This window comes from Hemicordylus capensis, chromosome 2 (assembly GCF_027244095.1).
Source record: "Hemicordylus capensis ecotype Gifberg chromosome 2, rHemCap1.1.pri, whole genome shotgun sequence".
In the NCBI taxonomy this organism is placed as follows: domain Eukaryota; kingdom Metazoa; phylum Chordata; class Lepidosauria; order Squamata; family Cordylidae; genus Hemicordylus; species Hemicordylus capensis.
The window spans coordinates 23,354,883-23,380,970 of NC_069658.1; the positions used below are offsets into that span (position 1 = coordinate 23,354,883).

At 42.7% G+C, this 26,088-nt stretch overlaps 1 protein-coding gene across 1 annotated transcript in view; it reads right to left on the reverse strand.

Annotated features, from left to right (window-relative positions):
• GOLPH3 (golgi phosphoprotein 3) overlaps positions 1-21,493 on the reverse strand; it is a 43,682-nt gene extending 22,189 nt beyond the window's left edge. The window contains exon 1 of the mRNA XM_053293661.1: positions 20,751-21,493. Coding sequence (XP_053149636.1) covers positions 20,751-20,981 — 231 coding nt within the window. The 5' untranslated portion in view covers positions 20,982-21,493. The remainder of the gene's footprint in view (positions 1-20,750) is intronic.
• Positions 21,494-26,088: the final 4,595 nt, after the last annotated feature.

Genomic DNA, 26,088 nt, shown 5'->3' on the forward strand with positions numbered 1-26,088 from the left:
ATTTATATCTCCACATATATACTGGCTTCAAAATGTTTATTTTGCAGCTTCCTGCTGGGGTCACACACATCCCCAAAAGCTCCACACGGTGCCAGCACACACATGGTGTCCATGCATGCACAGGTGTCATGTGAGTGCTTGCGCTGTGTGGGGCTTTTTGGGACACCCATCACCCCAGCAGGAAGCTGCATGGGGTGGAGGAGAGCAGGTCCTTACCTGCTCTCCTCTTTCTTAAAGCTTCCAAACTGCAATCCCGAAATGTGCTCAAACCACAGTTCATGTACATCCCTAAAAGAAATCAACTCTCCCAAACCACGTCTAGCAGTCTTCCCTCTAGGCTGGCCAAGGAATTTTCAGTTAACTTCATCCTCCTGCCACCAAACAGTTTCAAGTGAAAGAACATTTCAACACTTCTCAAGTTATCAAAATAGCTCCTTTTCATACCAAAAAGTTCAATGCTCTGCATATACCTTTGAAACATTAATGCCTTAATACACTGTAGATAGGAAAGCTTTTCAATTTGTCATAGAATGGGTAAACTATTTTGTCACTTACTATATATATTAGCAACTAATATTTGTTTGTAAATAATGTTTGTAATTCACAGTAGATATATTTGACTTGTAGCATGAAACTGGCAAGTGCTTCACATATATTATTTCAGTAATTCTTATAGCAGCATAATAAAGTATACAAATATTATTAGCCCCTTTTTGGAGATGATGCAGTTACGGTGAGAGAAATAAGTGTAAGGTCATCTACTGAATTTTGCTGCCAATGCAAGATTCAAATCAGGAACACTCTGGCTCATTGTTCATACTCTTTAGACTACAATAGCTACTGCTTGTAAAAAAACCCAACAACAACCCAAAAACAGAGATAGCAGTAAAATAATAAAGAACAGCCCTGCTCAACCAGGCCCAAGGCCTATCTAGTCCAGCATCCTGTTTCACAGAGTGGCCCACCAGATGCCTCTGAGAAACCCACTTGGGGGGGGGGGGCTTGCCCTCTCTCCTGCTGTTGCTCACCTGCAACTGGTATTTAGTGGCAAAACCAAAAACAGGCTGTTTTTGTAACATACACTGGAAGTGGGCCACTGTGCACTTTATGAATTGTCCCTGCTGCTGCCCCACTGCTTTTCTAGGCAAAGCTCCGCAGACGTGTATGGTCTTTGGTAGAGTGAGTGCCATGCCCCAAAATGGGGTGGAGTGGCAACAGAGCAAGTAAGGACCTACTTTTTATGGGAACCACGCTCCACCAAACTGGACTGGCTCCGGGCACCTGAACCAGTTTGGTGTTTCCCAAAGCAGGTTCCCAACTGGTTCATGTACATCCCTATCATGAACCACTTTGAACCAGTTCGAGCCAGTTTATCAACCTTCAGCCAGTGAGTTCAAAAGAACCAATTCAGGGACCCGTGGTTTGGTCCAAATTCAGTCCAAACTGCGGCAAGTGGTCCATGCACACCCCTTAATTTTACTATGCAAAATTTCCTGGTGCCCTAAATAGATTGTGATTATATCTAGTATGTTATTTGACCTATATATTTACAGGCAGAGAACCCCACCATATTACCCTCATGTTTACAAATCAAGAAAACACATATTTTCTAGGGATAATCAAATGAAAAACCAAAATTACAACTTTGAAATTGCCAAGCTTGTGTAATCTTGCACTGACATCCATTCATTGTTACTAATGCATTTTCAGAAGTAGAAAGTTTCCACCATCTCAGAGCTACACATTCAGCTTCAGGGTAAAGCCTCTTTTAGAGCATCAAGTTTATCAACACATATTACAAACTACTTAGGCACAATTACAGGTCCAGTCTACCACTTGCCTTTATAGTCCAAAGTTAATTCAGAGCAAACCATTGTGTAAGCACACAGCACCTCTGCTCCACATCTGTCATAACAACCAAATATAATTATTAATTACTGAACAAATGGGAGTCTGACATTTTGGAAAAGAGGTCAGACTTCTTTACACAACCCAATGTTTGACTTCCAGAGGAGTATGTTTTCAACCCTATATACATCCCACACTACTTTGCCTGTTGCCCCATCTCCTACCAACACTGACTCCCCACACATCTCCTTTCTACGCCAAGGTTACTGGAAAGTTTACACAAATGCAGTCATCAGGTTGCCACTGGTGACCATGAATCACTTTCTGTTGATAACCTGTATGGCATGAGATACTGATTCCCCCAAGTCACAATCTCACTTCTTCATTTCAGCAAAATGGGTCACAACCAGTGATCCCTGTAACAAGGATGAGATGTTGTTGACTACAGCTCCCAGAATCCCCAGCTGCAATGGCTTTTGCTTGGGGATTATGAGAGTTGTAGTCAACAACATCTGGGAACCCCTGTTAGAGGGAACACTGGTCACAACCCACACTTTAGGAAGTTTTGAGATGGACTGGCGTATTACCAAATGCTTCCACTTTCAGCCAGCACCCAGCTTTCCTTCTAACAATGTGTGGTAGCATTTGAAGTTATTATTAAATCAATAATTCTTATAATAATCCTTCCATATCTCCAGAAGGTACTTACACTGATGCTTGGTACTATGCAAAAAGAATTTTGTCAATTAATCCAACAGAATTCTTAAACAACTAAAGTTATAAAGCCACAATATCCCATATATTTTATATAAAACCTTAAGTAATGTACACAAGCAGGCAATAAGGTTACAGTTGTGCAGCTAAAATACACCTGATTCCCTAAAGTAGAGCTGGAACAAAAATACCTTGACTACATTTTAAAACCTGAACGCTGGGGATGGTATGTTAGAAAAAGTTACAAAGGGAAAGGCCAAAACAAAAAACAAAAAACAAAGGCCTCACAACATCCTCCTACACTTGTCTCTAGGGAGAATAGACAGACAAAATCTTAAGGGACAGACTGGTTCATATGGCATGAACTTGCACTTCCACTAAGATCTGTTGCATCACTCCAACATGTAAACAAGTATGTAATTGAACTACACATTATCTTCAACTTTACTGGATACCACAATATTTTGATCCAATTAAAACTCTAAATATAATACAAAATACATCAGATAAACAAACAGCTGTTATGCATGTACATGAAGTTACTTTCACACTAAAAATAAAGTGATTCAAGCTAAGCTGATGCCTCTGTATCTATTTACATTTATAAAAACATATTAATGAAAGTCTGGATAGCTAGTCTACAGTGCCCCAAGTGTCACACGACTTGAGGAAGGTGCCCCAAGATGTTTCACCACAAACAGGACCAGTTACAAGCAAACTCAGAATTCTTTCCTCTGGTGGCAAAAGGAAACAACACGATTTCACCATTTCAGTTTATTAATCTGTTGCACCATTCCACCTTCCCAAAGTACTGCTTGCGGGAATGAGTACACAAATAAGAATGGCATGCCCACAAACACAACTTCTGACACTCCAGCTATTGTTGAACTACAACTTCCATCATCCCCTGCCAAAATAAATTGGAGTGCCAAATTTGCCTACCCCTAAGATAAGCTTTTATTTCAGAACAAAGAGTGAATTGCTTCACTATAATGTAGCAGAGTGGCTAGGCATGAGCCAGGACATTCCTAGTTCTTGGATAGGAATTCAACAGATGATTTAGCAAGTCCCTTATTCCCTGCCTTAACCCCACCCACCCGCTGCATACGCAATATGGAAACACCATCACCACACAATACAAAATTGCTATAGTGATTATTGTGGTAATTTATATGAAGGACTCTGGATGATTAGTTAGATAACAGAGATTATAGATAATGGGCAGCATCCAGACTAAGGCCCGCTGAAATTAATGGGATTTACGTTAATCAAGACTAATTTGCCTAACTGATTTCAGTGGTGCTTAGTCACGGCAAACTAATCTGGATGCTGCCCAACATCATCTATCTATCAACATTCCAAACCTACAACTCACTTTACATTATATTGTGGTTAAAGGGTGTTTGTTTTTGCCTTACACATTTCTTCTTCTGCTAGATAAACTTAATTTCATAGAAGAATTAGTACAACAGTCTTGCCCGCATTAGTTACATTCCCTGAAAGCATATGCAGCATTTTTTTAAAAAAAATAAAAAAATGAAAACAAAAAGTTGAATATTCTGCCTCCACTGTTCCCTCTAAGGCATACGCGTGCTCACAAGTTGCTGGATGTCCACTCAGTTCATTCCCCCTCCCCCCCACCCGCTCAGGTTGAATCAGGAGGCCCCATTCTGAATGAACACACTGCCTTGATACTGCCACCCAGAAAAAAATCTCATTCCACACAGCGATGGAAAAAATTAGAGGGACCACTGTCTACCTCGATACGCAGGAACAAACTTCCTTGCTCAGTTAAGAATCTGCATAATTTCTGATCTTAAATTACTAAACCAAGTCATAGAGCTCTGTCTTGAAGCTGAAACCAAAGATTGTTACCTAAAATAGGCACAATAATAATGACAGAAACACAACCATTAATGAAGAAGTTCTTAAATCTGCCTTAGTTAATATTTGAGGAAAAGATTGTGTCAATTAACTGCTTCTATCCTTCCTACAAACCAACACACCCGATATTTCTAGGAAAAGTTTCAAGCAGGGCAAGCAGTGTTCCCTTTAAGACGTGCACACAAGCGTGTACTCACAAGTTTTTTTGATGTCTGCTCAGTTAATTTTAGGTCCCACTCAGGTTGAATCAGGAAGGCCCCACTCTGAATGCATGTGTGCACACACTGCTTTGATACTGCCACCCAGAACAAAACTCATTCCATACACAGATGAAAAAAAATTAGAGAGAACACTGAAGGCAAGAAAACATTCCACCTTTGAAATTTAGCTGTTACCCCCAAGACAAAAACATTAAACTTATCTTTAAGATTTCCCTTCATTTTTCAAAAAGATTTTATGGCACAGAACTACAGTCTAAGAAGAGTCTTGCCGAGTCAGACCAAGGGTCAATCTAGTCCAGCATCCTCTTTTTCAAAATAGCCAGACAGATGCCTCTGGGAAGTCAAAAGCAGAGTACGCTAACAGCCCTCTTCCACTTTACTGCTGATTCCCAGAAACTGAATAAATATACAGAGGAGTGTATTGTTAGTTATTCTGATGCAGACATTTACTTCAGTAGTTCATGTCATTCCACCGCTTCTAAGTTTCACTATGTTCAGTGGGCCTTACACCCTCAAAAGCACGCATTGCAGACCAAATCTATTTCCAGACTGAACACCTTTTTAGTTGTAAAGATATACACAGTATTAAAGTCTATTTAAAATTTACATAAGGGTTTCGGGGGTGGGGGATTAGAACAGCCTCCTTTCTAATTCAGTAATTTTTTCATCACTGATTTTCAGTCATCTCTTTCTAAAAATCTGCTATCAACCCTCTCCTCTTTTTAGATAACTTTCCATTCTGCCTTACTTTCAAGGCTGCATGGCTTTGCCAATCAACTTTCAGAACTTCTCTCAAGGTGCAAAACATTTCTTATTGCTCTCTTTCCTGTCCTTATTCCCCAACACCAAATAGTAAATTGAGCAAGAGCACGAGCACACGCACGCACGCACACATACACTTGGTAGGTAACCTCAGTCTCATCCTTCCTTCTCTCCTCATGCCCTTGATCCTTCTCTAAATGTAGGTGCTTACTCAGTAAATTCTTTACACTCTCTTTTAGCTTGGTAAAACACCATATACATCGGATAGAAAGACTCTACCAGCAACTTGGAGATAAGCAACACTATTTAATATTTACTACTGAGCTTTAACATACAGCTTGTTAGATTTTAAATTACCAATGATGCTTCCAAAAGCAGTCATGTAACACATGGAAAAGGTGCAGGAATGGCTGCAATGTAGAAAGCTGTAATCAAATAAATTATATAAAATGGTACAAGGGTGATGAAATACACATTTCCACACTGCAGAGCTTTTTCAATGACCTTTAATGCACAATAAAAGTTAAAAGTTTTGAATGTTTTTAAACTTTTAAAGTTTAGAACTTAAAAGCTAAACCACAGATGTAACAAAATAGCAGATGTTTCAATGTAAGACATCATCCTCAATGCTATACAAAGGTGGCTGAGTTTTGTTTTCAAATTCAACTCCACAGTATGATTCAGCTAAAGAACTGAAGGCAATCAACCAATCCTGTGCCTCTCCCAATATCACATGGGGGAGGAGGGGGGAACCCGTGTAAGGAGGGGAATGAACACAAAAGCATGATGAAGTTCATACACTCAATAACCAATGAATTTCATTGCTTCCCTCATTTCCTCTTTAACATTTGATGAGCAGATGAGCCCCTGGTGGCGCAGTGGTAAAACTGCCGCCCTGTAACCAGAAGGTTACAAGTTCGATCCTGACCAGGGGCTCAAGGTTGACTCAGCCTTCCATCCTTCCGAGGTCGGTAAAATGAGTACCCAGAATGTTGGGGGCAATATGCTAAATCATTGTAAACCGCTTAGAGAGCTCTGGCTATAGAGCGGTATATAAATGTAAGTGCTATTGCTAGTGCTATTTATAGTTGGGTGCAACTGTACTATATCTATATATTTATTTCTCCTAGGCGTACCCGTCGCTAATCCCATGCGTGGGAGGTCTTGCGAGACTATTGACGGGCGGCTGGGGTGAGGTGGTGGTGGGCCCAGCCGCCAGGATGAGGTGGTGGCGGCGGGCTCAGCCCAGCCACCGGGGTAAGAAGGCGGTGATGGTGGGCCCGCCTGGCCACCTGGGTGAGGAAGCAGTGGGCCCAGCCGCTGGGTTGAGGAGGCAGCTAGGCTGCCAGGAAGAGGTAGTGGCAGAGGGCCGGGCCGGCCGCCAGAATGAGGTGGCGGCGGCAGGAGGGAATGGCCCAGCTTGAAAGCTGGCCAGAAAACACAGGCAGGGGGAGGGGGGAGAAGTGGGCTGGGCGGGCGTCAGAGGCGCAGATGCACTCTTTGTATTCACTACTCTGCCTTGCTATTGTTCTTTAACATGCACTGCCATGGTTTTGTTCTATCTCTATGCTGTATGCCTGCCAGATGTTTCTTATATCTTTTTATCAGAGGTTGACCAGTTTCGCCAATATAAAACAGCATGCACTCTAAACATACCATTTATATATCACCCCTTTTGTCTGACACCTCCCCTCTTTAGTCTCACAAATTAGGCAGTCTTCAACTTCACATTTATTATCATACAGTGTTGATTTTACTAAGTGCTATCTCAAGGTCATCAGAGCTGTACAAATAACATTCACCTCCAAGCCATGTTTTTTAAGAATCCGCTGTGCCCCCCAGATAAACTTTTCCATCACATATGGGATTCTTAGTACTGCATACCCTTCTCTAAATTTAGTATTCCTCTGTGCTTTAATAAGGAATACGTAACCATTGATTTTCTCTATTTCTTCTGCTTTCTTCCTAGATAGTTCAAACAATCTTTAGATGAAACTCCTATGGCTCTCTATATCAAACTTTTCACTGTATTTTCATGCCTTGTGAGTGTGCTGATCTGTTGTTCATTATTATTTTCTTTTTAGTAGGTTTCCTATACCACCTTGTCTCAACTCCTCCTTTTAATTTAATCTCCATATCTAGAATCGGCAACCACCCTTGAGCATCAGGCTGTTCCCTGGTCAATGTCACACTTCCCACTTCATTCAGCTCCCTGAACAGCTGATCCATATTATCTTTTGATTTGGTTATAATTATTATGTCATCAATGTACCTCCTGTACAAAATAATATCTTGAGTGATACATTTCCTCTCAATGGAGAACATATAACTTATAGCCAGGAGTGGGACCAAACCATTTCCCAAGGCCAAGCCACGTTTCTATTCATTGTATTCCCCACTAAACCTAAATGCATTACATTGTAGACAAGCTTCTATTAAGCCTCCACTGTCTTGAATAGTGAAACCATAGCACTCAATTTCCTGTTTATTATCTCGCAATAACTGTATTAAACTTTTCCTTGCTCCCTCATTATTCACGTTTGTATATAATGCTTCCACATAAAAATTCTCCATATATAATTCACTATCATTATTCCCCATATTTTGTAATGCTTCCAACATCTGTTTTGTGTTATGTAAATGAGAAGCAACATACGTTAACAAAGGTGACAAAACTATCAAAATTAGCCAGCTTAGACAATCAGCTGGACCATCACACCCAGATATAATTGGTCTAACTCTAAATGAAGATGCCTGAACATTTCCCATATTATTCCCTTCCATCTTATGTGTTTTAACCAGCAAATGCAGTACAGGGCATTTCAGATGGTTATTATCTAACCGTGGAAACAATCTAGTATTTCTATCCCGTCTCTTACGTACACTTTGCCAGGCAGTTTTAACTGTACAGCAATTAGTTTGAAACTTCATTTTGGATGGCTCTCCATATGTACTCCTGTCTGATAAATGCAACTGAGCAATTTCCCGATCCATACGTTGACCCATAATTACAAATTCACCTCCCGTATTGCTCACCGATATTTTCACTTTTCCTTCTTCCCTATCTCCTTTTAATTGTCTCAATGCCATCCTCAATGCCATTTATTTAAATTATATAAATAAATCCACATCTTCATTCTCAATCCAATATTTTATTAAAACACTCTAAAATCCAACACAGAGGCATGCTTCAACTCATCAATTTCACTGGCAAAATATGACAAAGGCAAATTAATCTTGATTAACATTATGGAGAATATAATTCTTTCAGCTTCTGAACTTGTGGTCAAAGCTACATAAAAGAGTGATGTACCACCATGTCACAAAAGCAACAAACACAGCACATAAAGTTGTTTATAAAATTAGATTCAAATACTAGAAAATGAATTAATTAAAGGAAGAATGAGGGATAACAAACTGAGACTGAATCCAGACAAGACGGAGGTATTCATTGTGCGAGGTCAAAACTCGGGAGATGATTTTGATTTGCCTGTTCTGGATGGGGTCACACTTCCCCAGAAGGAACAGGTATGCAGTCTGGGGGTGCTTCTGGATCCAAGTATCTCCCTCATGTCCTAGGTTGAGGCAGTGTGGCCAGAGGTGCCTTCTATCAGCTTCGGCTGATATGCCAGCTGCGTCCATTTCTTGAGACAGATAACCTCAAAACAGTGGTACATCTGTTGGTAACCTCCAGACTAGATTACTGTAATGCGCTCTATGTGGGGCTGCCCTTGTATGTAGTCCCGAAACTACAGTTGGTTCAGAATGCGGCAGCCAGGCTGGTCTCTGGGTCATCTAGGAGAGACCATATTACTCCTGTATTGAAGGAGTTACACTGGCTGCCAATATGTTTCCGGGCAAAAGGAACATTGGGTCTTACCTGTGAAGGGTCCTTTTTCACCGTAATCGGAGCCCATCCTTTAGCTAGGGTATTTCCTTCACATGAAGGAAATACCCTAGCTAAAGGATGGGCTCCAATTACGGTGGAAAAATACAAGGTGTTCGTTATAACCTATAAAGCCCTAAACAGTTTGGGCATTTAAGAGAACATCTTTTTCGTTATGAACCCCACTGCCCATTGAGATAATCAGGAGAGGTCTGCATTTGCCACCGGCTCATCTGGTGGCAACTCAGGGACAGGCCTTCTCTGTTGCTGCCCCAAAGCTTTGGAATGCGCTCCCTAGTGAAATAAGAGCCTCCCCATCTCTGACAATTTTTTAAAAGTCTTTAAAGACACATCTGTTCACCCAGGCTTTTAACCGATACTGTTTTGATTGTTTTTAATGTTGTTTTAGAATATTGTTTTAAGAATTTAAAATTGTTGTGTTTTAAATTTCTTGTTTTTGTTTTTAACTAGTGTTTTAATGTTGTTTTTATCTTGTTGTAAACCGCCCAGAGACATAAGTTTTGGGTCGTACAAAAATGTGTAAAACAATAAACAAATAAATAAGAATAAATGATATAAGTTACCTGTATTCTAATTTCTTAATTGACTCTATGGAGGACATAAGTCTTCATGCTAAAGTTGGAGGTGAAACTTCTGGTTCAAACAGTGAAAACAGAAAACCCCCCCCGATAAAGACACTCATTTAGCATGTAAGCTTGATGACAGGGATCATCTATTGTTGTTATTGCCAGACATCATGTAACTTGCTTTAGATCTTCAAAACAAAGACTATCTTGATCCCTTTAAGGAAACAGGACATACCTCCTGGCTGACACGTTATTCATTAAACAGAACTATTTTCAATACTCTACAAAACAAACTTTGACTTTTTAAAGGCTAAGAACTATTTAGCCAAATCAAAGCATTGTCTCCTGTAGGATAACTATCTAGATAACTAGAAAGCAACTCTCCCAGCCTCAGTCTCGCTATACAAACATTACAAGAACCACCATCTTTTCCATGTTTCATTGTTTTAGGAACCCCCACCCTCAAACTTATTTTCCACCAAGCAAAAAGCAAACCAGCTCTGCAAAACTACACTATACCATCATTATAGCAACACTGCTTTTATCATTCATTTCCCCCCATTATCTAATTTTATCACAAGCTCTTCATATCAAAATATATGATTTATAGAACACCCATTATACCTAGTGTACATCCTTAACACAAATCTTTTAACAGAAAGAAGAAGTCTACCAATAATTATCCGGGGAGGCGAGTGGTGAAGGAAAGTGTATCAGTGCTACACAAAGAAGCTGCCAGCCCATTAAGTCAGCTTAAAACAGGGAAACTAAACCAAGGAAGGGGGCGAGAAGATTTTGGAATTTCTAAATACTCATTTCATATTTTAAGAACCATGGTACTACTAATGATCCATCCATTAGCACTTCAACAACAACAAAAATGAGAGATAATATAGGAGAATCAACTCGAAGTCTTGCAAAGAGATGAAAACATTCAAGAAATTTTGAAGCTACCCAAAAACAAAAACAAAAAACCCTACCCACTCACACATTTTTCTTCTGGAAAAAAACAGTAATTTCGGGGAAAACAAATATGCAATACATTTGTATCATAGTTAACCTTCTTACAGGCCAAATAGACTTTGAAAGTCTTAAAAAACACACACACACACACAATACAAACATGTCTAAAGCTTATCAGGGGCAAAAGTTGGCTGAGGGTGTGTACCAAAGCAGCAATCCCTCTTTCAAATTGTTGTTAGATCTCTGAATAAATGCATTACATATTTGAGAATTAGAACTGTAATGATCAAATACTGTATTTTTCATTGTATTACAAAAAAAATTCATAATTACATAATTGCTAGCATTTTGAAGGAGCGATAGGCAGGAAGTGATAATATTTTAAAACCATGCCTTGTAAAGCATTTGATAGAGAAAATATTTCGTAGGATGTTTTTTCATTTCCCCCCAATTTTCCTTTTAAAGTCCCTGGTCTTAGAAGAAAAGTGGGAAACATTCCCCACACTCCGCAATTGCGCACACACACACCCCACCTTATTGCCTCAGGCCTTCACATCGCTCTAGTCCTGGTTCAAATCTCAACTCAGCCATGAACTCACTGGCGAGTTTAGCAAATCCACTATACCCACCTTTTAATATTAATATTTTAATTATTAGCAGAGTTCTTTGAACACTCAGGCCAAGTATTCAAAAAACTTTGATTTTTGCAGTATCTTCTCAGGTTTTCTTTAAGTAGTATACAGGCAAACCTCACTAATCGTGGACCTGGCATCCATGGTTTCATATATCTGCGGACGGGTAATTATCACCTGACCTCAGAATAGACAATAATGTCCAGCAATTAAAGGTTTAAGAGTCACATATCTGTGGGTCAGGGATGGACGGAAGTGACCTCTGAGGTCATTTTGGCCTGCCATTTTGGGAACAGGAGCCATTTTGTGAAAAAGTTTTTTTTTTAAACCCCTCATTTTTCACAGGGGGGAAACATGTGATTTTGGACTTTGGGGGAGCATTACTAGACAACTGGGGATACAAAGAGCACGGAAGGGCACCCACCCACCAAAATTTCCTCCACTTTAAGTCCTTTTTGACCCATTTTTTGCTGCCTCATGAACCTAAACCCCACCCTTCCCATTGCCCTAATGCCCTGTTACCTGTGGTTTTGCCATCTCTCCACCTCCTGTGGAAAAACAGGGATCTCCAGTATTTAATTATTTTTTTTCAGAAGGTCTAAATATAATCAAAGAATGCCAGAAATTAATTGTAATAAGTTAATTATTCTTTAGGGCACCACCTCTGCAACCTAATATTTTTGCTTCAGCATGTTACACAAAACTTGGATGTTATTAATCTTTTGACTACACAGAGTAGGAGTATTAGTGCCTGAGCAGGCTTAAGATATCTACTCCCCCCACCCCCACTTGAACACAATTAATATACTTAGGGAGGTCAAGATGGCCAAAGTAGGAAACTACTTAGATATAATTTTTATGCATACCCAACACCTGCAAATTCTATATGCACTGAACATATTATCTGAACATGAACAAGTGGTACTCCGTTAGCTATCCTTGAGACATTATTTTGTCTTCCATACAACAGTTATGCTTTCTTCTCCAAAACAATTCTCTTCCCCTCCCATTTTGTAAAGTACAAAATATTTTAAACAACATATTTCACTTGGCTGTCCACATTCTGACAGTAAACTCAAATAACAAAGTTGAATATGATAGAAAGATGAATATGATTCCTTCATAGTATTGTTCTACACAATGAAAAAAATGGCAATTATAAGCCCAGTCCTATGCTCTGTTGCACATAGTCATGCTACATCCAGAAGAACCCTGCAAGGGCTGTCCCACCCACTTTTTTGGGGTGGGTGGGGGAGGGAAATTTTAAGAGCCACAGTGGTCCAGACCACTTCACTGGATCAGAACATATTAACCAACAATAGCTGGGTTCAGGCATAATGTGCAACCTTGGTCTGTGCTAACCATAGCTAGTGATGTGCCCGGACCGGTCCAGAGGCCTTTCTACAGGCCTCCGGACCAGTCCGGACATGGGCGGTTCAGGTGGATTGAGGTGGGGGTTCCTTTAAGGGTGGGGGGAGGGTTTACTTACCCCTCTCGCCGCTTTCCCCCCTCTGGCGCACGTATTTTCGTCAGTAATTGGGGCAGCAGGATACCTCCCTGCCGCCCCTTCCCCCGCTTGGCTGTAAAAGGCTTCAAGAAGCCTTTTGTGCGTGCGCACGTCGCGCACGTGTCACGTCTCCGCAACATGCTCGTGTGGCCACGCGCGTGCACGTTGCGGAGACGTGAAGCATGCACACTCGCAAAAGGCTTCTTGAAGCCTTTTACAGCCAAGCGGGAGAAGGGGCGGCAGGGAGGTATCCTGCCGCCCCAATTACTGACGAAAATACATGCGCTAGAGGGGGGGAAGCGGCGAGAGGGTAAACCCTCCCCCCGCCCTTAAAGGAACCCCCACCCCAGTGCTGGACCACAGCTCCGCGGTTCCGTGCACATCTCTAACCATAGCTAAGAATCCACAACATGGTTTGACTTTCCAGTCCTACAAAAGGCAAACCACAACCTAGAGCTGCTTGCCTAATTTTGTCTCCTATTTGTTTCGTGGTCAGCTTCAGAAGCTCACCCCCATCTCCATGATGCAGTACCATGGTGCAGGGAGCAATGGCCCTAGCTATGGTTCATTAATGGTCTAATTTTAAAAAAACATGATTTCAGATCCTGGTTTGTCAGCCCCAAACCAACCAGAATTTGTGGGCAAGTTCAGGTTCAGACAGAATGTGAAGCCACACTGGCCAGAAGATATAACAAAAGGCTCCCCCCTTATATTTAAGGGGAGAAATGTACAGCTTTGCCCCATGCTGAAATCTTTGCATCTTTAGTTCATACCTAGCAGCTGAGTTGCAAATAAATGTACCAAAAGTGCCAAATTGTGTATATTCAGCATCCACTTTGTTTTAGCTTCAACAACAGAACACATAAAAATCATTCAAGAATATAAAATCACACCATAATAGTAATAAGATGACATGAGCAAAAAATGCTTATTCAGTAAATCAGTTCATTTCCTCCAACTACAGGCACCAATGTCACCTGTAAGGGGGGGAGGGAATCTCAATTACCACATTTTCAAACAAATGACTAACAACTGCCTCTTATGATGTTAAAAGTAGAACCACCCAATAAACAGTGTGTGCGTGGGGGGAGATCTTTGACTTCACCCTGTCTGTACATATCATCTTTCTTCATAAAGCATTTTCTAAATAATGAGTACATTATTGGCAAACAGATGAGTTAAGACCATCACCTTCTCTCTATGGTAACTATAGAAACATTACTATAGGTGACAATCATTTGGGGGGTAAACTTATCTTCCCCAAGAATGTAAAGCAAGATATATGTTAAATACAAAGCACAACCTTTTCTGTGGTGGTGCTGTCAGTCCCCTGCCAAATGAGCATACAGGCACCTTTTAGAAGTGGTGATTCTCTTTATTGAGCAGGGGGAGAGCAACTGGCCCTATCGCCAGGACCGGATGGCATCCATCCTAGAGTCATCAAAGAACTCAAATGTGAAATTGCCGACCTCCTTGCTAAAATATATAACTTATCCCTGCAGTCAGGCTCTGTACTGGAAGACTGGAAAATAGCAAATGTAACACCGATTTTCAAAAAGGGATCCAGGGCCGATCCGGGAAATTACAGGTCAGTTAGCTTAGCGTCCGTTCCAGGCAAATTGATGGAAAGCATCGCCAAGGATAAAATTGTAAAACACATAGAACAACAGGCCCTGCTTGGAGAGAACCATCATGGCTTTTGCAAAGGTAAATCTTGCCACACCAACCTTTTGGAGTTCTTTGAGAGTGTCAACAAGTGTGTGGATCAAGGTGATCCAGTTGACATAGTATACCTGGACTTCCAAAAAGCTTTGAACAAAGTTCCTTATCAAAGACTCCTGAGAAAACTTAGCAGTTATGGGATAAGGGGACACGTAGATGCTAACTGGTTGAAGGACAGGAAACAGAGGGTAGGGATAAAAAGAAGTGGGGTCCCCCAGGGATCTGTACTGGGACCCATGCTTTTTAATTTATTCATAAATGATCTAGAAGTAGGGGTAAGCAGAGAGGTGGCCAAATTGGCAAATGATATCAAACTCTTTTGGGTAGTGAAATCCAAAACGGAGCTCCAGGAAGATCTCTCCAAACTGGGTGATTGGGTGACAAAATGGCAAATGCACTTCAGTGTTGGCAAGTATAAAGTGATGCACATTGGGACGAAAAACTCCAACTTCAAGTATATGCTGATGGGATCTGAGCTGTCAGTGACTGACCAGGAGAGGGATCTTGGGGTCGTGGTGGACAGCTCATTAAAAGTGTCAACTCAATGTGTGGCAGCTGTGAAAAAGGCCAATTTCATGCTAGGGATCATTAGAAAGGGGACTGAAAATAAAACTGCTAAAATTATAATGCCCATATACAAAACTATGGTGTGACCACACCTGGAGTACTGTGTACAATTCTGGTCACCACATCTAAAAAAGGACATTGTTGAACTGGAAAAGGTGCAGAAGAGGGCAACCAAGATCATCAAGGGCCTAGAGCACCTTTCTTATGAGGCAAGACTACAACACCTGGGGCTATTTGACGACAGAGGGTGCTATGATAGAGGTCTACAAAATCATGCATGGAGTGGAGAAAGTGGAGAGAGAGAAATTCTTCTCCCTCTCACATAACACTAGAACCAGGGATCATCCCATGAAATCGATTGCCAGGAAATTTAGGACCAACAAACAGAAGTACTTTTTCACACAATGCATCATCAACTTGTGGAATTCTCTGCCACAAGATGTGGTGACAGCCAACAACCTGGATGGCTTTAAGAGGGGTTTGGATAACTTCATGGAGGAGAGGTCTATCATCGGCTGCTAGTTGGAGGGCTACAGGCCACCTCCAGCCTCAAAGGCAGGATGCCTCTAAGTACCAGTTGCAGGGGAGTAACAGCAGGAGGAAGGGCATGCCCTCAACTCCTGCCTGTAGGCTTCCAGTGGCATCTGGTGGGCCACTGTGTGAAACAGGGTGTTGGACTAGATGGGCCTTGGGCCCAATCCAGCATGGCTGTTCTTATGTTCTTATCCATCCACAGCACAGCATCCCTCCAGTGGCTGTTGCTAGTGTCTATCTTATGTTTCTTTCTTTTTTTGGATTGTGAGCATTTTGGGAACTGCTTTGGGAACTTTTGTTGAAAAGCATTTATATAAATATTTGTCGTATTTGTATTTTGTTGATCCCAAGAGAGATCAGTGAGACTCAATGTACTTGAATGTTTAGACGATGGCTAAAGCCACAGATTCCAGCAGAACCTTTAAGTTATCAGCGCCTTTGAATTTTTAAACCTGGCTGTTTTTAACTGTTGTTTTTTTATAGTAGTTATTTTATTGTGGGCGACCTAAAGGGTCTTATGACAGAAAAGCAGCCTATACATTTAAATATAAATGAAAATATAAACATCACTAAATTTGTCCATTTTAAATGGACTAAAGCACATTCACTATAAACCATAAATATTACACATTATTAAATATGCTACTCATTCAAAAGTGGGGTATTCCTTCCATTATCCCACCTTTTCATGCATAAGCAGATTATAGGTATCAGTAACTTGCACTTGGTAGAGTATCAAAATAGGTTTCACAGAAATAGCACCCCAAGCTCTTTGATTCCGTAAGTGCTCTGATTTTTTGCTGAGACCATCAGAGCAAAGGGAGGCCAATGATAGTCACCTCGCCATCATGCTGGGCCCAGACCCATCTAAGACCACTACCCCACTTCCAGACTTTTTTCATTGCATTTTAATTGCTATTAAACTCAACTATAAAAATAAAAATTCAAGAGCAGTGATACCTTATATGTTCTGCTGGAAAAGGTGACTTTAACCATTGCCTAAAAATTCAAATATAAAATATACTTTGAAAGCTAATTCCTAGCTAAAAACAGGATAAGGACATAAATACTTGTGCAGTACAGTGGTACAAAATGTTTTTAAACATTCTGTTTTGTCCTGTACAGAGTAAGACAACAGATAACCCTGACTACTTGGTACAATTAGTAGCTGAAATGCATTATTGTATTTACCCGAGTTTAGGATGACCCCTTTAATACAGGTTATACCGCATTTATCCAAAAGGAAGAGGACTCTAAGACTACCCCCACTCCCAATTTCTAACATGAAAGAACTTGGGAAAAACCTAGTATTGGATTCAGGTAAATACAGTATTATATAGGGGGTCCGTTCATGTTCCTTTACTTCACATATTCCTTCCACCACATGACCTGATGAATACCATTTCCTTTTTCTCTCAACTGTAAACTCACTTTCACCAGAGTGAGGACCTCTTGTCTCCAAGATGCTACAATCTTTATGCCTTTAAAAAAAGTAGTGGCATTCTTCCTGGATGGCAGAAATCCCACCTCCTAACGATGTTGTCAGACCCGTGATTATGCCTCATCCAACAGATATTAGTATTTCAGACCTAGAAGGCATCAACCAGACGAATGAAATTCAGGCAATACTAATCAACTGCTGAAGATGCAGTTTATTGCAGGAAAATTTAACTCTTATGATTTTCTAGTGCTTAGCCATCTCCACCAAGAGGAAGGATATGGCAAGGCACTTTTGTCCATCAAGCATTCAAACTTACTTACCTGTGTTGGACTCAACATATATGAAGGGGTGGATCTATATATTTTAATTACCCTTGTACCTTACTCTTCATTTGAAGAGCTCAGGGTAGTACCATATGGTTTCTAAATGGTCATCCATTCAAGCAGCTTACAGGCCCAAATCTGCTTAGCTTCAGCAGAATAATTATGTCTTGTCTTGAGGCCATTCTCCTCCCCACTCCCTTTTCTCACTCCGTTTTATGGTTTTTCCCAATTACAATACAAATATGGAAAAACAAGAGAGGAAGAGTGAAGATAAATAGCACTAACTTCTTACACAATGTAACTGTAATTATACAAATTATATGTTGATTTATAAGGTCAAGGTACCATGAGCAGCTGCTGTAACCTACATTACACATAGGTGCCTTAAGGAGATTATACTGTGTTCATATCAACATACTCTGTAAATATATAACAAGCAGCAAAATAGCCTTTCTATAAGAAAAGAAAAAATCATTTTACTGGACCTATGTGGAAGAGGCCACTTAAGCCTGTCTGATACACATCAAAAAACAAACAGCATTCTAAGGGCTAAAGGTCAATAATTATTGTTTACCTGGAAATCCAGAATATACAAAGTCCAACACACACACACACCTCATCAGAGAAACAAATAATAAATTCATGACAACTGGGATTGCTTCTTTGGCCTTGTGTGCTCCCCCCACCCCAATCCCTTCTATGGTCTAGCCTGCCATGACTTCCAAGCACAGTTTGCCTCCAAATTGGAGACTGAAAACTGTTTCAAACTGTGGTTAAACCCCCTGGTTTGGAGGCACTATGGTCAGTAATAGCCATAGTTTGCCCAGTTTGGACATCATGGCAAACTAGACGTTTCTCAAACCACACAAGGAGAGAGGGAATAGTGTGAGAGTTCAAGGACAATGCCCAGTTGCCAAAGACGGCTTGACAATTGGTTCTGCAGTCTCTGAAACGGGCCAACCTAAAAGCTCTAATCAGTGAACATTTATTTTTTGGTATAATTCTCTTAATAGAATTACTAAAGAAACTATTAGTTAGGGGTTGCCTTAAACCTTTCTTTAAAGGATGGACCTCAAGCAGGAAGTAAACTAGAAGTAGCTCTTTTAAACCCCCAGATAGCCAGAGGGCTCCAGTTCCATGCAGGCACATGAAATGCAGTGAAAGGGAGTTAGAGCACGTTCTCTTTCCACCATTTTCAAAATAGAAGTTACCTTTCCCTGAAGCAGATATTTGACCCCCAAAGCAGTTATTTGTGGAAATAGCTATTCAAATGGCAAATTTTTGGCATGAAAACAGTAGAGAGGGAATGCGTTAACCTCTCAGCACTGCACACCCCACCCATGTACCAAATCTGGGTCCTCCACGGTTGTTTGGGGCATGGTCCCAGTTCACTTCCTGCTTTTAATCCATCTGTTACAATATGCAGTTTGGCCTGATCAGTTTAGTTATACAAAAAGCCTAGAGATAAAGTAGACAGTAATCTACACTGGTCAAGCAGCAGGTATGAGGAGCTTCCTAAGGCTAGGGGACTCTAGAAAAAGAAGGGTAGATAGTGCATCCATGCATGCCCCAGTTGGCTTAAGACCCATACAGATACATAACTGAAGAGTCACAATGTCAACAGTCACCACAAGAGGCAGGATTTTTTAAAAAATGTAAATAATTTTCACACAGACACTTTAAGAGACCATTGCCTTTCCTGGGCAGTCTTAAGCATCATATAATCTAGAGTTCTGCTGTACTTAATTGTCAAACCCACCAATATTTGTTTCCTCAAATATTTATCTTTTTTAAAAAAAGCTTTATAAACATATCCTATGACCCCTTCACTTTTCTGAGAAAAATAGCACACCATGGGTTATAGTGCACTCAAAATTCATCAGTAACCATATATCTTAACTTCATCTACCATTGGATTTTGGGACTTTCCCCTCATAAATAAATAGTATTACTGTAGAACCTACAAAATACAAATAAGGATGCATCCTAAATAAAGATGGCATATTTAAGAGAAAAGCCCCCCCCCCAATACTTTGAAATGCCTATCCAGAAGGTTGTAGTTACATTAGTGCAGCATAGCCAGGTCTGCTAAGTTTTACCCCATACCCAAGAGTCCCATGTAATATTAGAGACTGGCGGAGAGAAAAATAACTGCATATACTCAGATATCTGAAACCAGCAAAAGATTGCTAGTTCTAGGTCTGCCACACCAGCAAATAACTATTAGGTCTGCCACACCAGCAAATAAGTATTAAGAACACAACAACTATGTCAATATATTGTTCTAGAACACAATATAATTTAGACTGGCATGCAGACAGAAAGAAACCTTCGGAGAGTGCAATGTTTAGAAGTCCATGTACCTGGATCTCTGCTCTCAAGAACTCCGGGGCTAAACAAAGTCTACCACCTTCCTTTGGTGTGTCAATGTAACCTTGTTGTTTATTCTGCCCGGTCTCGAGTTCTGCTGTCAAACCCCAAAGCCTTTCACCTGAATGCCCTCCCCCAATTTGATCCGCATTAAAACAAAAGACACCCCCCTTTTCGAAACCTCTTTTTTACATGCATGCTTGACTCTTCGAGTCATACTCCGTTTCACCCACATCTAACTGAAGAGACTTCTAATACAAACACAGAACAGCGATACACAGCCTTTTGGTATGCCAGTAGCTGAAGAGGGAAGGCAGACCTCACAGACAGGAGCGGACACCCACACAAACAACCCCTTTAAACCCGTTGTTTTCTCTTATTGCCGATGGCTGTCGTAATACAAGCGCATCGTGACCTGCAGCAGTGGCCCTTCGTGGGCCGAATAGCCGGGTCGGGAGGAGGAGACCAACAGTGCTCTCGCTGCTGAAGCTCCTGGGCCAAAGGACCAAGGCCTCCTCCTCTCCCCCCATTAAACACACACCCGCCATCAATGCCTCCTCCACACCGTCCCAGCCTCAAATCTGGGTCTTCTTTCCCCACCTCCCAAGGATCACCCAGTAAATAAACCCCGCGCCCCTTCTCGGAGCCAAGGAGGCCCCCCATTTGCCTCCCTGGCACCCTCCTCACAATCCTCCCCGCCCCGCTCCCGGTGTCCCCTCTCGGGCTGGCTGGCAGGCAAGGCAGGCAGGCTCCTTCCTTCCTCCCCCGGAGCCGACGGCGGCGCCGCACCTCTCGGTCCTTGAGGCCCAGCAGCAGCACTTCTTCCATGAGCGTGAGGCGCGTCTCCTTGGAGTCCCCCTTCTCATCGTCGCCCTGCTCGTCGCGCCGACCCTCCTCCTCCGGGCCGCCGCCGGGGCCGCCGCCACCAGCCACCCGCTCTTTGTCGGCCGCGGCGGCGCTGCGAGAGGCCTCGGTGCGGCGCTGCACCAGGCCCGAGCTTCTCTGGGTGAGGGAAGTCATGGTGGCGGCGGCGGCGGCGGCGGCAGGCGAGAGAGCCCCCTCCTCGGACGTCGGGCCCAGCTGGGAGAGAGGAGGCGGCGGCACCACCACCGCCGCCCTCCGCGCCTCGGCTGAGGCCGGCCGGCGCCACTCAGGGAGGGGAAGGGAAGGGAAAGGGGGAAGGAGGAGATGGGCCGTCCCGGCTCCCTCTGCGCTCCCGCGGTGGCGGCGGCGGCGGCAACTTCGCCTCCAAGATGGCGGCCAAGACTCGCTCGGCTGACGCCAGCAGCGCCGGAGGATGTGGCAGGAATGGATGCGGCGCGGGGGAGGAAGAGGAGGGCCCCAGAGGCGGGGGGAGAGAGACAAAAACGGGTGAGGGGCGGGAAGAAGCGGAGGCTCGGAGCTCTCGGGAGGCAGAAAGAATGCTGCTGGTATCGTCTGTGTGAGGACAGAGACAGTCTGTTGACCTAGAGTAGGATATATCGTATGTCATAAGAACAGCCCTGCCGGATCAGGCCCACCGAGTCCTGCATTTCCCACAGCTGCGGCCCACCAGAGGCCTCTGGGGAGCCCGCAGGCAAGTTCCGGTCCGAGAGCATGCCCTGTGTCCTGCTGTTGCTCCCCTGCGACTGGTATTGAGTAGAGGCATCTTACCTCTGAGGCTGTAGTTGCAGTGGCCACTGATAGACTATTTTTTTACATTTATATCCCGCTCTTCCTCCAAGGAGCCCAGAGGAATACTATATGCTTGAGTTTCTCTTTCACAACAACCCTGTGAAGTAGGTTAGGCTGAGAGAGAAGTGACTGGCCCAGAGTCACCCAACAAGTATCATGGCTGAATGGGGATTTGAACTCAGGTCTCCCCAGTCCTAGTCCAGCACTCTAACCACTGCACCACACTGGCTCTAAGCCCTTTATTTGTCTAAGCCCTTCTTAAAGCCATCGAGGCTGGTGGCTGTCACTACATCCCGTGGCAGAGAATTCCATAGGTTGATTATACATTGTGAGAAAAACTAATATTTCCTTTTGTCGGTCCTAAATTTATTGGCAGTCAGTTTCATGGGATGACCCCTGGTTCTAGTGTTATGGGAGAGGGAGGAAAACTTCTCTCTATCCACCCTCTCCACACCATTCATGATCTTAGAGACCTCTTATCGTGTCATGTCTCCCATCAGTCTCCCCTGAGGCTAAACTACAAAGCCCTAGGTGGTGGTGTAGCCTTACTTCATAAGGAAGGTGTTCTAGGCCCCTGATCATCTTGACTGCGCTCTTCTGCAACTTCTCCAGGTGTGTCCTTTTTGAGGCATGGTGGCCAGAATTGTACACAGTACTCCAAATATGGCTACACCAGAGATTTATATAAGGGCATTATTATATTAGCAGTTTTATTTTCAACCCCCTTAATGATTCCAAACATGGAATTGGCCTTTTTCACAGCTGCTGCACATTGTGTTGACACTTTCAACAAGCTGACACACCACAACCCCAAGATTTCTCTTCTGGTCAGTCACTGAGAACTCAGACCTCATTAGTGCATATGTGAAGTTGGGAGTGGTTTTTTTGTCCCAGTATGCATTATTTTACACTTGCTAACATTGAACTGCATCTGCCATTTTTTTGCCCACTCCCCCGATTTGGAGAGATCCTTGTGGAGCTCTTTGTAATCTCTTTTGGATTTTTCACTGCCTTAAATAATTTGGTGTCACCTGCAAAGTTGGCCACCTCGCTACTTACCCCAACTTCTACATCATTTATGAATAAATGAAAAAACGCTGGTCCCAGAACAGATCCTTAGGAGACCCCACTTAGGAATATAGGAAACTGCCATATACTGAGTCAGACCATTGGTCTATCTAGCTCAGTATTGTCTTCACAGACTGGCAGAGGCTTCTCCAAGGTTGCAGGCAGGAATCTCTCTCAGCCCTATCTTGGAGAAGCCAGAGAGGGAACTTGGAACCTTCTGCTCTTCCCAAACTGGCTTCATCCCCTGAGGGGAATATCTTGCAGTGCTTACACGTCAAGTCTCCCATTCATATGCAACCAGGGCAGAGCCTGCTTAGCTATGGGGACAAGTCATGCTTGCTACCACAAGACCAACTCTCCTCTTTTCTCTCCATTTAGAGAACTGCCCGTTAATACCTACCCTCTATTTCCTGCCCTTCAACCAGTTACCAATGCACACATGTACTTGTCCCCTTATCCCATGACTGCTACGTTTTCTGAAGTCTTTGATGAGGAACTTTGTTGACAGCTTTTTGAAAGTCCGAAATATACTATGTCAACTGGATCGCCTTTATTCACACACCTGTTGACACTCCCAAAGAACTCCAAAAGGTTGATGAGGCGAGATTTACCTTTGCAGAAGCCTTGCTGGTTCTACTACTACAACAACAAATATCTAAAAATATACTCACAGTCTAAAAATAAACATATTTATGTCTAAAAAAAACCCCAATATAGATACCAGCAACAGCCACTGGAGGGATGCTGTGCTGGGGTTGGCTGGGGCCAGTTGATCAGAGGGGAGGGGGCAGTTGAGAGTGGGTGGCTGACAAAGCAATAAAGCAGGGGTTGTGGCAGGGGGCAAGGAGAGCAACCAAGTCCTAGCACACAGATGCTCTGTGTGGGTTCAGCTAGTTACAGCTATTTTTTCGGTAGCAACCGAGCACTCCAGCTCACCCATCTTGGCTTGGAGGCTTTTGGTATTGGCATATAAGCACCCATACACTGAATCTCTTATATAGTGTGTACTCTCTTTCTTATGGCCAGTTGATTTCTGGCCAGCTAGCACATCCTTCTGCCTGCTCTTTACCTGGTTCTACTCTGTCCCCTGCTGGTTTATCTGAAGCATTTACACCCTTGCACCTTAAGGGATGGCATTTGCCGAACTGGTTACCGCCCAGTTCCTGTCGGCTATCTCCCAAGGATCATTTTAAAAGATGCTCTGATTTATTTATTTTGTTAAATAAGTGAAACAGGTGGAGCTGAGAGGTCTCTATGCGTGGATGAGATGGGAGAGGGGGTAGATTTGTTAGGCACCAGTAGTTCAAGCTGAGCTTCTCTCTTTTGTACAGGCTCGTCCCAAAATGTATCCCAGTGCCTAACAAATCTACCTGCCCCCATCTCATCCACACATACAGACCCCTCAGCTCCGCCTGTTTCACTGGCCCTGCAAGTGGAACAGGTAACATTTCTGGTCCCCTGCTAACGAGGGAAAGAGGCACCTTTTTAACATGGTGGTAATTCTCTTTATTTAGCAGGGAGAGAGTAACTGGCCCTATCCACCCCCAGCACGGTACTTTCAGTGACTGTTGCTGGTGTCTGTTATGGTTCAGTTTAAATTGTGAGTCCTTTGGGGACAAGGAGCCATCTTTTTCTTATTTATTTATTTCTCTATGTAAACTGCTTTGGAAACTTTTGTTGAAAAGTGGTATATAAATATTTGTTGTTGTTGTTGTTGTCTGAGAATGCTTCCTTGAGGGTCCTGGACAATTATATTGTACCTAGCAGTCTAAATTTGACTTCCAGGCCCTCTCAACTACATTTCCCAATATTGTTGATGCCAATGCAAGTCATCATGCAGTCTTCACATGGGTCACATACCCACCTCTCTCTATCCCTAATGACCTAATCGCCCACTACTAGGAGACACCCTCAACCCCCAGAGGAGTATCCCCTGTCCAAGAGGATATGGGCTCATCATCCACGGAAGAGTTTAGTCATAGGACAACCGAAGAGGCTATGAGTTTAGAGCCTATGAGTTTAGTCATAGGAGAACTGAAGAAGCTCGGATTGGTCACTCCTGTTTTATATTGTGATGGCATCATCTTAGGGATCTGCATTTTGCTCATGTCAGTCTCTATATAGACAGGAATGCTCAGGGGCATAGCTAGGGGAGAGTGAGGTCTGTGTTTGCCCTATCTCCTGGTAACTCCTCGGGGAGAGAGAGATAATGAAGAAAAGAGGGAGGGAGGGAGCTGGAGCCCCCACAGGAGCTGGGGCCCCCGGGTTCTTTGAACCCATCTGCTCAATTATAGCTACACCTTTGAGAATGCTGTAACAGTTTCCTGCACTGAGCAAGGGGTTGGACTCAAAGTACAACTCCCTCTTTTATATTCTCAGGAAAGAAAGTGTAAACTGCTGACAACTTCAGCTAAGACCTAACTTTCAAACCATCTCCATATACAGGTCGAGTATCCCTTATCTGGAAATCCGAAATGCTCCAAAATCTGGAAGTTTTTTTTAGTAAATACAAAACATTATTTTCACATGAAATCTGAATTTCATCTCCACCTAAAATGCTATGTTTCAGTCTAACATGACCAGCAACATTATTGCGTTGAACATTTTCTCACAATTAGTTTTCATTACATTTACAACTACCTGTAGTTATCGTAAATTCAATGCTTATTTGTTTTTATACTTTAAATAAAACCTTTTTTTTAAAGTGTACAGTAACCTTTCATGTTTAGACTTGGATCCCATGCCCAAGATATCTTATAACAGTATGCAAATATTCCAAAATCCGGTAAAGTCCGAAATCCGGGACACTTGTGGTACCAAGCAGTTCGGATAAGGGATACTCCACCTGTACTCTAAACAGCCAACAAAACGAGGAATGGAGGCAGAAAGACAGCAGGGGAGGGGGCGCTTCCCAGTGTATTGCACAGAGTGTTGCATGTAAGACTGTCTGCTTGATGTGCAAAAGTCATGGGTGTGTGCTTGATGCAAGGAGTTCCTGGCTCTAGGGAACATGTTCATTCCGTCAAAGCCAAGGTCACTGATCTGGAAAAGGTCAGAGAGGTATGTGGACAAAACCTTCAGGGATGTGATAGAGGCATCCCATTCCTAGGCTGATGGTTCCAGCACTGTCATGGAGGTCTCGGGAAAGGAGGATATCATTCTGAAGAAGAGGGAAATGCTCTCTTAGAAGCTGCCGCAGCTGGGGATAATTTTAATCCAACAGCTGGAGAGCTTCAGGTTGACTGCCCCAATAGAGAAATAAATAATACATAAATAAGATGGTCCCCTGTCCCCAAAGGGATCACACTCTAAAAAGAAACATTAGGTAGATACCAGCAACAGCCACTGGAGGGATGCTGTGCTGTGGTTGGATAGGGCCAGTTGC